This window comes from Alosa alosa, chromosome 17 (genome assembly GCF_017589495.1).
Source record: "Alosa alosa isolate M-15738 ecotype Scorff River chromosome 17, AALO_Geno_1.1, whole genome shotgun sequence".
In the NCBI taxonomy this organism is placed as follows: domain Eukaryota; kingdom Metazoa; phylum Chordata; class Actinopteri; order Clupeiformes; family Clupeidae; genus Alosa; species Alosa alosa.
In genome coordinates this window covers 31,917,819-31,930,189 of record NC_063205.1, presented here as the reverse complement: position 1 = coordinate 31,930,189, position 12,371 = coordinate 31,917,819, and the positions used below count along the sequence as shown (strand labels likewise).

The 12,371-nt window shown below is 40.7% G+C and overlaps 1 protein-coding gene across 9 annotated transcripts in view; it reads left to right on the top strand.

Annotated features, from left to right (window-relative positions):
• dmd (dystrophin) overlaps nt 1-12,371 on the top strand; it is a 493,723-nt gene that overhangs the window by 251,841 nt on the left and 229,511 nt on the right. For all 9 annotated transcript variants that reach the window (XM_048268223.1, XM_048268225.1, XM_048268222.1 and 6 more), the window contains one exon: nt 7,888-7,998. In XM_048268223.1, the coding sequence (XP_048124180.1) occupies nt 7,888-7,998 (111 nt within the window). The remainder of the gene's footprint in view (nt 1-7,887; nt 7,999-12,371) is intronic.

The following is a 12,371-nucleotide window of genomic DNA, read 5'->3' as shown; positions in this document are numbered from 1 at the left end:
CGTAATCCGTTTGAGGGTGGTGACACTGTTGATGTTGGAATTCATACAGTCCAAAACGGAGGAGGCATAGGAATCAATGTCCATCCAACTGTTGGTTTCACACGTTTGATGAGTTCTGAGTATTTGGGCAGTAGAAACAATGAGAGGTGATCTGAGTGTCCTAGGTGGGGGAGGGGAGCGGCTTTGTAGGCATCAGCTATGTTTGTGTAGACATGGTCTAAAATATTATCTCCTCTTGTGGGGCATGATACATTTTGATGAAATTTGGGCAGTACAGTTTTTTAATTTGAGTGGTTGAAGTCACCCGCGACAATGAAGGCTGCCTCGGAATGCAGAGTTTGTTTACTGATAACAGAATGCAGTTCTTTCATGGCAAGCTTGGCATTAGCATTCGGTGGTGGGCTGCTGTTACTACAGTTGATGTAAACTCACTGGGCAGATAGAAATGTCTACACTTAACCATGAGATACTCTAGGTTCGCTGAGCAGTGACTTTCGGTGATGGTGGTGTTCATGCACCACGTTTTGTTAACATAAATGCACAAACCCCCACCTCTGGTCTTACCAGAGTCAGCTGTTTTGTCGGCACGGAGAATGCAGCGTCCAGCTAGCTCGATAGTGGTGTTGGGTATTTCACTGTTAAGCCAACTTTCTGTGAAAATCATGATGTTGCAGCTCATAATTATTCTGTGTGTGGTGATCCGCAGCCACAGTTCGTCCATTTTGTTCACCAGGGAGCGAACATTGGCAAGGAAAAGGCTTGGAAGAGCGAGGTCTATGTGGAATTAGCTTTAGCCTCGCTCGAACTCCTCCACAAGATCCCCTTTGTTTACATTTCCTGGACCATCTGAAGTTCCTTTCGGTCGGTGTGGTGGAGTTCGTAGGTCTTGTTGATTTAGCAATCTCTTAGTATTGCGCTGATAAAGATGTCGGGATTGCAGGAACCAATGTCCAAAAGTTCCTGTCGGGTGTACGATAGGTACGCTAAACTGTTTTTACCGAAAATACTTGAAATAAACAAGCATATTACCACTAATTTGCAAAATCCGGAGACACAGGGCATCGAGATGCGTCCACGCCGCCATCGTCCACTTTGACAGACCTATAAGACTTGAGACTTATGGCAGACTGTAGCCTATTATAAATTATTCCCCACTTAGTGTAATTGACCCTTCGCTAAATCCCACCCCCCTTAGTTACTGTTGCCAAGTCCGACAACCTCAGACCGGTGTTGACTAGAGCTGCTGGACAGCCATTAGCTCATCTGCATTCGATGGGCGGGACTTAGCAAAGGGTCAATTTATGATCACCTATAGGCTACCTAGCCTACATTATAATTTGGAGTGAACCCTGAACATATCAGCCTATGCCAATGTTGGTTTGAGGTTATGCTATTTATTCATTCACTCGTTTGTTCAAGAGTAAAGACAATCAAACTTGCAATTCATTTTAAACCATGATCAGTGTTGTTTAAATTTATGCTTTCATTATTCTACAATTTATATAAGTTATTATCTATTTTTTTTCCTCTCTCGATGTTCAGTTTTATGATTTTCCTTTCAAATCTGTAGATGGCGGGCGCTTGTAAACCGAACTGAAATCCTCTATTTTCCCCTTACTTTTACAACATATATCCTCTTTTTATCAATCTACTGTTTTGGTCTACTTTTCTAACTCGTGCATGAGCAGACACGCTTGAATAAACAAAGGCAAGATGCAGTTAACTTGAGTTAATGGAATGGCTTTAGCCCCAAGTGAAAGTCTACGCTAGTTCAATTGAGTTCAAGCCAGGCTATTTCTGTTAAGCTTCATTAGCAGCGTTGATGGAATACCCCCCAGGATGATTATTTTTGAAACACTGTGGGATTGTACACTGTTTCATTGGTTTTGAGAATGTCTGCAAACACCGGGGCCAGTTGATCAGCACAGTGACAAAGCACACAGATCTGGTTGCTGATTTTACTTTTTTCTCCACCCCAGCCTCCTATATGAAAAAGGTTGGGTCAAAACTTCAGAATCCACAAGTTCCTTGTCTTTCTAAGCATCACTACTTAATACGTATAAACATGCATATGACCAAAAATATTGAAAATAAATATTATTTTAAAATGAGGTAAATTGATGGTCAACAAATAGTCGTAAAGCTGTTGCAGATATACGCTTATGCCACATCCCTGCTGGAAACAGCCAGACAAGCTTAAGCTGGTTTGCTGGTTGAACAGCTGGTTGACTTGCTTGTTCGACAACCATATGATGGTTGACCAGCTGTATGTTTTCGCAAGAGTTTTGCTGGTCTAGCTGGTTTACCCAGCATACAATGGAAATCAGCTGGTTTTGCTTGACGTACCACCTCAAGCTGGTAATTTTAGCTGGTGTTGCTGGTTTTACATTGCTGGTTTAACTGGCCATGCCAACTTATGTTGGTCATTCTAGCAATATAGCATGACTTAAACCAACAATGTCAAGCTTGGCAGGCTGGTCACCAGCATGACCAGCTTCCTCAGATAGTTATGCCAGCATGTCCACCTGTTGGCCCAACCAGCTACACCAGCAAAGACCAGCAAGAGCTGGAAGAAAACCAGCAAAGACCAGCTAAAACCAGCAAAATGTCAGAAAGCAACCCACCTGGTCATTTAGATGTTAGTAATCATTCAGCAACTGACCCAACCTTATTATGCTGGTGTCTCTTTCCCTCGGCCTCACTCTCTCTCTCTTGCTTGCTTTCTTCATCTATCCATTGTCTGTGTGCCTCAATATCTGATCTACTAGTGAGACAATAAAGGTAAATGTCATTGAAATTCGTATAGTTATTAATAAGGTAAAATTCCTGTGCACTGGCTGTTTTTGGATCCCAGATGTTGGTGATGTGCAGGAATATCAGACTTTATACAGTATATCTCTGTCACTACAGTATATAGCTGTGTATTTTCATACCTTAGGGAAAAGAAAGTCATGAACTACTGCAGAAAGTATTGCTCTGATTAACTTGAAGAAGTTGAATATAAATGGAAACATTCCTTCCTTCCATCTGTATATAAGGTTCTCAGGATAAATTTGCTTTCCTTCAAGGTTGGATTTCTCCTTATTGTTTTCATTGTGAGATTACAATAAATCACCAAAAGACTCGTTTTTAGTCAACTTTACTAGGGGTGCCAATAATTCTGGGGTTTGTTTCTAGAATAGTTAGCAACGACGTTGCTCAACCACCGTGGTACGACGCAACTTGCGACCAAACAACGACATTGTTACACCAGTTTCCAGAAAGAATCGTACCTGTGTCGCAATTCGCTACCTCTGGCGTTTGAACACCGTAGTTCCAACAATGTTGTTGATGATGCAGCGATACATATCATTGGTGGAAACAGTGGCAATGTGTAATACCCCACCCCCTAGAAATTCTCTGCCACGGCCTATGTCGACATTTTTGTAATTTAAACTGAGTGATTAATGGCGGCATTGTCATTGCCATCAGCAAAAACCTAAACCTATTGCAAGCATGTAAAACAGTTGACTAAAGCCGACCAATATGTGTCATTATTTGTGGTAAATATCAATGTTGGAAAAAGATATAGCCTACACGAATTTCAGGGTATCACAAGCTCTAATCACTATCTCGTGGCTTCACAGCAGCACGTCGGCACTCTGGGCGCTCGATCAGAGTTCGCATCCTATCTCTCCTTTTCACTTCTGAGTAAGAGTAGGCCTATGAGACACAACAATAGGTTTTGACCATAAATATTTATGCATATAGTTACTCTACATCGAGAGACCAATAGGTACATGACATCAGTAAAAAAAAATTGAATCCACGTGTCACACTAGATCATCTGCAGGTAGCAAGAAGCAAGAGGACAATCTCACTTCATAAGAAAATCGAACCTGCTTTAGCCACTACACCATCACCACACTGTGCTGATTTTAAGTCTGTGAAGATTATAATACTAGCCTATCAAAAAGCAAGGAAATACTCAATCATTGAGTCACAAGATAAACATCCACTTCGTAATTTTTGTTTAGGCGGTTGTGATTTTTAGTTAGGTGCTCCGGACACCAACTGGAACAAGGAACGACACAAGTGTGACTGCCCAGGGGCAGTAGTTCAAATGACCAAACTTTGAGAGTTCGGACTACCTTTTCTAGAAACACCAAATCCAAGAATGACGGAGTGAACTACCAAGGTTGCAACGCAAGTTAGCCAACAATGCTTTCTAGAAACGACCCCCTGGAGGGTATTGTAAATGTAAGTGCTCTCAGTAAAAAGGGTGAAAAAGTAGGCCTTGCTGAAGTCTTTTTTTAGAAATTTTATATATAACCCCAAATCTGAAAAAGTTGTGACATTGTGTAAAATGCGAATAAAAACAGAATGTGATAATATACAAGTCTCATAAACCCATATTTAGCAGCAAAAAGGACATAGACAACATATCAAATGAAAATGAAAATTTGGAATATTTCATGGAAAATATGTATTCATTTTGAATTTGATGCCAGCAACATGTTACCCTCATGTTGTGTTCGCGTCAAATTTCTCCGATTGACAATTCTTTTCTCCAGGGCTCCCCTCCACCCAACCACCCACCAACCAACCAACCAACCAACCACCACCAAAGGAATAACAACCATTCAGAATTTCTTAGTTTTTTTTTCTAATTGCAGTTTCACCAACAGATGTCGCCCTTGGCCTATGAACCTCTTGAAAATGACCTAAGAATGGTTTGTATATCATAGAACAACAACTAAACTTATCTAAAGCTGTCTAATTAGGTAGGTACACTGTAACAGCGAAACCATGTAGGAGGCTCAAATTTTGCATGCTGGTACATAAATGTTAGAGTTTTTGGCTGGGCTCTGTTTAGGCCTTCAGAAGACATATTTGTACTCAACATAGGCTCTTGATTTATGTTCCTTATTGAGATAAGTAGAAACACTCTCACAAAAAGCAATGAACAGAAAATAGATTCCTTCGGGGTCTGAACAGCAGACCTCACAAGTCTGAAAAATCATTTTGGTTCTCATTTTCAGAGCACCCAAACACCTTGTGGGAAAATACAAAGATTTTTTAAATATTGTTTTCTGTATTCTCTATGATCCCTTCTTTTTAAAAACACCAATTTGAATTGTCTTATCCAAATCTTTCTTTTTTATTTTCCACCCTGAACATGGGCAAAATGCACCATTGAGATCAATATGTTTTATAGAGTTACAACAGTGCCATCTGTGGTTGTATAGAGTAACCTGTGGTAACTCTATACAAAACATATTCATCTCAATGGTCTATTTTGCCCATGTTCAGGGTGGAAAGTCTTGATCCAAAAGACCACAACCATTCAATATTGTTTTTCAGCTCTATCCCTTGTCTGCAAAGATTTCTTTGGATTCTCTGAATGTTTAATTATATTATGTCCTGTAGATGATTAACTCCCCAAATACTTCACAATTACATGTTAAGAAGCATTAAAATTACATTAAGCGTGTTTCCATCCAACTCATGCGAATTAGTGATGCGCATCCGTGGTAATGCGCATAAATAAAATGTGCATTAGTCAGCGTTTCCAACACCTATTCATTCTAAGTATTTGGGGACACTTTGCCTACGTTGAGAGAAATGGACGCCCTCTTCTCTGCGGTCGGAATAGCCTAGGCCCTAGGCCTAATTCATTCCTTCATTTTGAAAATATTTTGTTTAATATCAATTAGAAGGAGAAGGCGGAGAATGTTTGCGCAATCTGGTGTTGGCAGCTTCCCATCGGCCAGAGACCGCCATACACTTTGGGAACGACCGTCCGAACCCGACGGGTCATGCAGTCATGCCTACATTCTGCTTACTGCACATTAATTATAGGCGAATATATTATGATATTCAGTCATTATTGAATGCTTAGCTGGAATGATGTTTTTCCCTATCATCCTATTGTTAAAGCAGGCATAGGCTACCTGCGGGCATGTAATTGGGCTACAGGTTTTTTTTACAGGAATGGGATGTTTGAACGGGTTTGAACTGCACTAGTTGTATAAACCTGCGACGTGTGCCGAATAGTTGTTGGCAAAAACTTTGGTGTCAGCAAAACAACTGTGCACCGATGTGTGTTGCCTAATGTTAGTTGCCTAATGTTAAGGAAGTGCCAGAGATTGCTGAGATTCTCTGAAGGTTACGTCACACGATGCGAATAAACCGTTTCCATCAACTTTATTCGCATTATACCTTATGCGCATCGAGAGTTAATCCACCCCCCTCTAGCGAATCAAATATAGATGCGCATTAGGATTTTTGATGCGCATTTCACGTGTTTCCAACCGGGATTTCTTATTCGAATAGATTAAATGCGCATTAGGAAGTTGGATGGAAACACGCTAATGGTTTCATCATTTGTCCACACAGGTTTACACAGAGTGATGAATACCCCTACATCTTGACTTCAAAGAGACCCTGCCCCTCTGGGATGCTATTTTTCATACCCAATCGTGTTGCCAGTTACCCTAAATAGTTCCTCCTTTTGTTTTTTTATCATTACACAACTTTGTGTTACCCCTGTCCCAACTTTTTTTAAACATGTTGCTGGTATCAAATTCAAAATTAACATATTTTCCATGAAATAGTCAAATTTGTAATTTTCAACATTTGATATGTTGTCTGTGTCTTTGGGCTTGTCTGTATCCTTTGGGGTTGTATATACTAGTTCAGTGCCTATAAAAAAAATAATGCCAGTAAGGAGGCACTTTGCCATATTGGTGAGGTCAAGACCAACTACATGTCATGTTTTTATAATCATAATAATGATTAGATTAATCGTTAAAAATATTTATTTCTTTATGAGATTTTCTTTTTTCTCAGAATAAATGTTCTTCCCTTCAAGGGTGGATTTTTCCTTGTTGTTTTCATTGTGAGAGTACAATGAATTATCAAAAAAATATTTTTTATACCTGTTTTTAGTCATTACCAAAGGTGCCAATAATTCTGGAGGGTAGTATTATCCATATTTTATCTAGAAGTATTTTTCAGGTGCAGCAGTGTGTAGCACAAAGAAAGGACAACGTTTGGTGGGAATGTGCTAGCTAGAAACTGACAGTTTGTACAAGTAGACCATGTCAATAAATTGTAGCAGCATCCCACAGTATCTACTGTCAAAAAGGAAGTATATAATCACAATGTCTTAGATGAAAGGAAAATTCCGGCGCAAAATTAACCTAGGGGTTAATAACACATGTGTACCGAGTTTGTCCGTTCTCTGAGATATGTTTTCATGCTAATCGAACATGACCAGTTTAACCACAAACCGCTAATAAGCGTTTAACGCTAGTCTTCGGGGCACACGCAAAGTAAGAAGAAATCGCTATTTACAAGGCTCAAAATAACACCACACTTCCACAGTAGCATAATGAGGGGTCCTACATGTAAACCGAAGCATTGAGAACTTTGTAAGTGTACAGGTAGTTTATTAAAAAGATAGTTTAGAAACAGTACCGTTCACGTATACAGGCTGGCACCATCTTGGGAAAACAGTGACCGTTCAGGTTGTGTTGCTCCAGTCCAACGTAGTGCAACGTATGCTGAATTGTCACGTGTGCGCGTGTGTGCGTGCTTGTTGTTCCTATTTCATTTTATCCTCTTTTATTTTTCTTACCTGCCCATGGACTGCAGATGGAAATTAGCTTTTAGCTATAATCTGGTACAAGCCATCTTTTTACTCCACGTAATTAATGAACCTTGTACATGGTCCCTGTCTTAAATAAACCAATAAACTAAACTAAACTGTTACTAATCCCTAGGTTAATTTTGCGCTGGAATTGTTGTTTGCGTTGGAATGATTTATCAAGCATTAAACATACTAATATACAATGAACAGCAGTATTTACATTACATTCTGTGTTTGCTCTATGATTATTGCAGGAGCTTCATGATCTGCTTCAGACTGTTGCTGAGACAGATGCCATGTTAAATTCACCTGAATACTGGAGAGAGGCATTTTCCTGCTTACCAAACCAGGAAAAATGCCTAGAGGTCAGTTTAATCCTTGTCTTACGTTTGTGTTAATTGTTAGTGATGTTTTTGCTAGGAACAGAAATGAAACCAGAAACTTTAAAAAAATGTATGTTCTGGAACATAAAAGTTTACCGTTGACTTAGTGAGGTTCACTTCTGGACGTTCACTCATCGGGAGAAATGTAATAGAGAAGCTTGCCACCAGCAAGTAGCCTAATCAAGATTGTATGCCAAGCTGTAGCGTGTCTCTCAAACTCAATCATAAGAGGTAAATATTATACCAAGTATTTCACAAATGTTTGGTTTTGAATACAAATTCTATCTAATACAAATTCTATCTATACGAATTTCCAATGCATTGTTGTAAAAATCTTCATTTATAATACTGAAAAAAAATTAGGCATGTCAGAATTAGAGTGTTACCGCTTATATAATATAGCCTATAGTGCTAACTTCACATGCACAACAAAGTTTTACATAAAAAACCGGGTGAAATTTCACATGGTAGAATGGTGAAAATGCACCTGGTGAACTTTCACACGGATCTAAACACTTCAGTTTTACCTGCTGATGCATATGGAGGCGTAATATGATCTAATTTGATGTTGTTATTCTCAGGGATGGTCTGACCTAAGGAGCTAGGCTAGCATGCAGTAGCCAGAAAAGTTGTGGGTTCAATTCTTGGCTTCCACCATTGGGCATTTGAGCAAGGCACTTAACCCCAAATTGCTCCAGGGACAATGCACTTTGTAATATAATTGAAATATATAAACTTTGGATAATAGTGTCTGCTAAATTAATAAATGTAAATGTAAATAAATGTAAATTTAGGTCTGGTAAGTCAGGAAAGATATGTAGGTCTAATTATGAAATACTGTTTGTCCGTTCTCTGGGATACTCTTAGCTTATAACGCTAGTCTTCAGGGCACACGTAAAAAGTAAAAAGAAATCGCTATTTCTATACCACTAACAATGCTCAAAATAGCACCACACTTCCATGGTAGCTTAATGAGGGGCCCTACATGAGAGAGAGGGGAGGGGAAAGGAGGGGTTGTACAGCGTGACACATGAAAAGTCCATGACATGCTATACTGTAGCAGCATAATTAAGGCATGGTGAAGGGTAGTCAACACCAGCGCAGGTATGGCCAGTGACCACCGTCGAACGTCTGGTGTGGACAGATTGCAATGCCCTGTGTCTCTCCAGATTTTGCGAATTAGCTTGTTTATTTCAAGTATTTTTGGTAAAAACAGTTTAGTGCACATATCGTACACCCGACAGGAACTTTTGGACATCGGTTCCTGCAATTCTCAACGTTGTGCATGTTCTCAACTCTTGCTGAGGAGTTCGAGCTAGGCTAAAGCTAACTCCACGTTGACTCGCTCTTCCAAGCCTTTTCCCCGCCAATGTTCGCTCCCTGTGGAAACAAAATGGATGAACTGCGGTTGCGGATCACAACACACAAACTGATTATGGACTGCAACATCATGATTGTCACAGAAACTTGCCTTAACAGCAAAATTCCCAACAGAGCTATCGAGCTAGCTGGACGCTGCATCCGCCATGCAGACAGAACAGCTGTTGACTAGCTGTTGACTAGAGGTTGGGGTTGTGCATTTATAAAACATACCATCACCAAGAGTCACTGCTCAGCTAACCTAGAGTATCTCATGGTTAAGTGTAGACTTTTCTATCTGCCTAGAGAGTTTACATCTACTGTTGTGACACCTGCTTATATACCACCGGATGCTGACGCTAAGATTTGCCATGAAAAAACTGCATTCTGCTATCAGCAAACCACAAACTCTGCATCCCGAAGCAGCCTACATTGTTGCTGGTGACAACTTAAAGACTGTTCTGCCTAAATTCCATCAAAATGTATCATGCCCCACTAACTGCATTTTGTTGTCTTTGTACTTGTACTTTGTGCAATGACAATAAAGTAGAATCTAATCTAATCTAAATATAATCTAGAGGAGACAAGACATTGGACCATGTCTACACTAACATCGCTGAGGCATACAAAGCCGTTCCCCTCCCCCACTGAGGACACTCTGAACACCTCTCATTTAGGGTTTTCAGACATACGTGTAAGACCGGAGGTTCTGCAGATGTTAAACGGTTGGGCCGTATATCTGAACAACATAAACAGTCATATGGAAGTCCGAATTTAGCCGGTTGTTCTACTGCTCCCCTCCTAGTATTTTCTCCGGACATTATATAAATGTGCTGTGTCTGAACGAAGCGTAGAACATGTGGTTAAAATTCACACCTAGTGAGAGGGCTTGTCTGACGTTTCTTTCGTGCGTCCATGTGGCGGGGGCACTTAAATCTGACTTAAATGGCAGTGTCATGATGGAGTGGCATAGTGCTGTCCAGAAAATGAAAATCTAAAAATCCAAAAGACGCAGCTACTGTCCATGAGGGCAGACAGCGTTGTGATAGAACGGCAAGTGACGTTGATGTAGGCTACAACCACATCGCAAGGCCAAACAAATTCAAAAGAACAAATCATCATAAGCAGAAGGCGCTGAAAAGACAGTAGCTTACAACGACGTCGTTGACGACAATAACAGGAGTATTTAATAAATTGTTAGCCAACACGGTCAGTTTTCTGTTCATTGATAGCCTTCTCATGACCTCACTGCTGAGCCCGATATTTGTTGAGAATGAATATGCCCAGAGAAAATGAAAATGAATAAAACCCAACTTTGTTCCAAGCTCCTTACGTAAATGCAATAGACACATGGGGAGAGGATGCTTTTGGAAAAATAAACCATGAAAAAAAACGAACCACTAAACTGATATGTTAGTATTTTGTTTGTTGTGTATATAATGGCCTTGAAGTCTTGAGTTACTGAATTGGCTGGTACAATGCCTACAAGTTTGTGCATGCTCTCTCCAATGCAAACCAGATTTGGGTTCCATATAGCCAAGTAATTCTGCTACATAATGTTGAAAACAGATAAATGTGTTTATTTGAAGCACACATAGCCTACAAATACTGTAGGTCAGCTTCAAGTATGCACACTTATGCATATATTCTGCATCATATTTCGCCTCTTGTGAACTCTGCAAGCCCCCGCCCCTCACTCGACAACCACACAGAGATTCTGTAATGTCTGAAAGCCCTTAGAGTTTCTACTGCCCAAGTACTCAGCACTCACTCATCACACATGTGAAACCCACAGTGAGGACAGTCAAAGTGTGGCCAGAGGGAGCTGACTTGGCACCTCAGCAGCATTTTGAAAACACAACGTTTTTCCACTTATGACTCCCACATGGACATTGACTCAAAAGCCTCCTCCGTTCTGGACTGTATCAAGTCCAACATCAACAGTGTCACCACCTTCAAATGAATTACCACTTTCCCTAATCAGAAGCCATGGATTAACAGTGAGGTCAGACTCCTGCTGAAGGAACAAGACATCATATTCAGATCAGGTGATGCTCAGGCCTATATCTCATCCAGGGCTAACCTGAAAAGGGGCATCAATATGGCCAAGCACAACCACAAGCTAAGGATCGAGGATCACTTAAAGAACAACTCTGACCCCCAATGCTTGTGGCAAGGCATCCAGGCCATCACAGACTACAAAACTACTAACTCCACCCCCCTACCACCGACACCTCCTTGCCTGATGAGCTAAACCACTTCTATGTGGAGTCTGCAGAACACCAGCCCTTCACACTCTCCCCCAACGATGTGTGTGCGGCACTGAGCAGGACTAATGCACGTAAGGCTGCTGGTCCTGATGGAATCCCCGGATGCGTCCTCAGGGCCTGTTCTGTGCAGCTGACTGAGGTTTGGACTGACATATTTAACCTGTCACTAGCCCAGGTAGCTGTCCCTGCATGCTTTAAAACCACCTTCTTCGTGCCGGTGGCAAAACACTCCACTGCAACGAGCCTTTATGACTTTCGTCCAGTTGTACTCACCATTATCATTATGAAGCGCTTCGAGAGTCTGGTCTTCACCTCAAGACCTGCTTACCAACCTCACTGGACCCCTTTCGATTCACCTACCCCCAGAACAGGAGCACGGAGGATGGCATATCTATGGCACTTCACTCCGCCCTGTCCCAATTTGACAATAGCAACACCTATGTGAGAATGCAGTTCATTGACTTCAGGAGGGTATTCCATCGAGAGAAAAAAAATAGGTAGTTGCCTACAGAAATAGGAGAATAATGAAAGCATAGGCCTACATTTAAAACAACAATGCCAATGGTTTGAAAATCAATTGTGAGTTTGATTGTCTTCACTCTTGAACAAAACGAGTGAATGAATAAATAGTATAAACTCAAAAACAACTTTGGCATATGGCTATTCAAAACTAGGCTCTCTATACGTTCTTAGATTAAAAGGGTTCACTCCATATTGTCTAGGTGT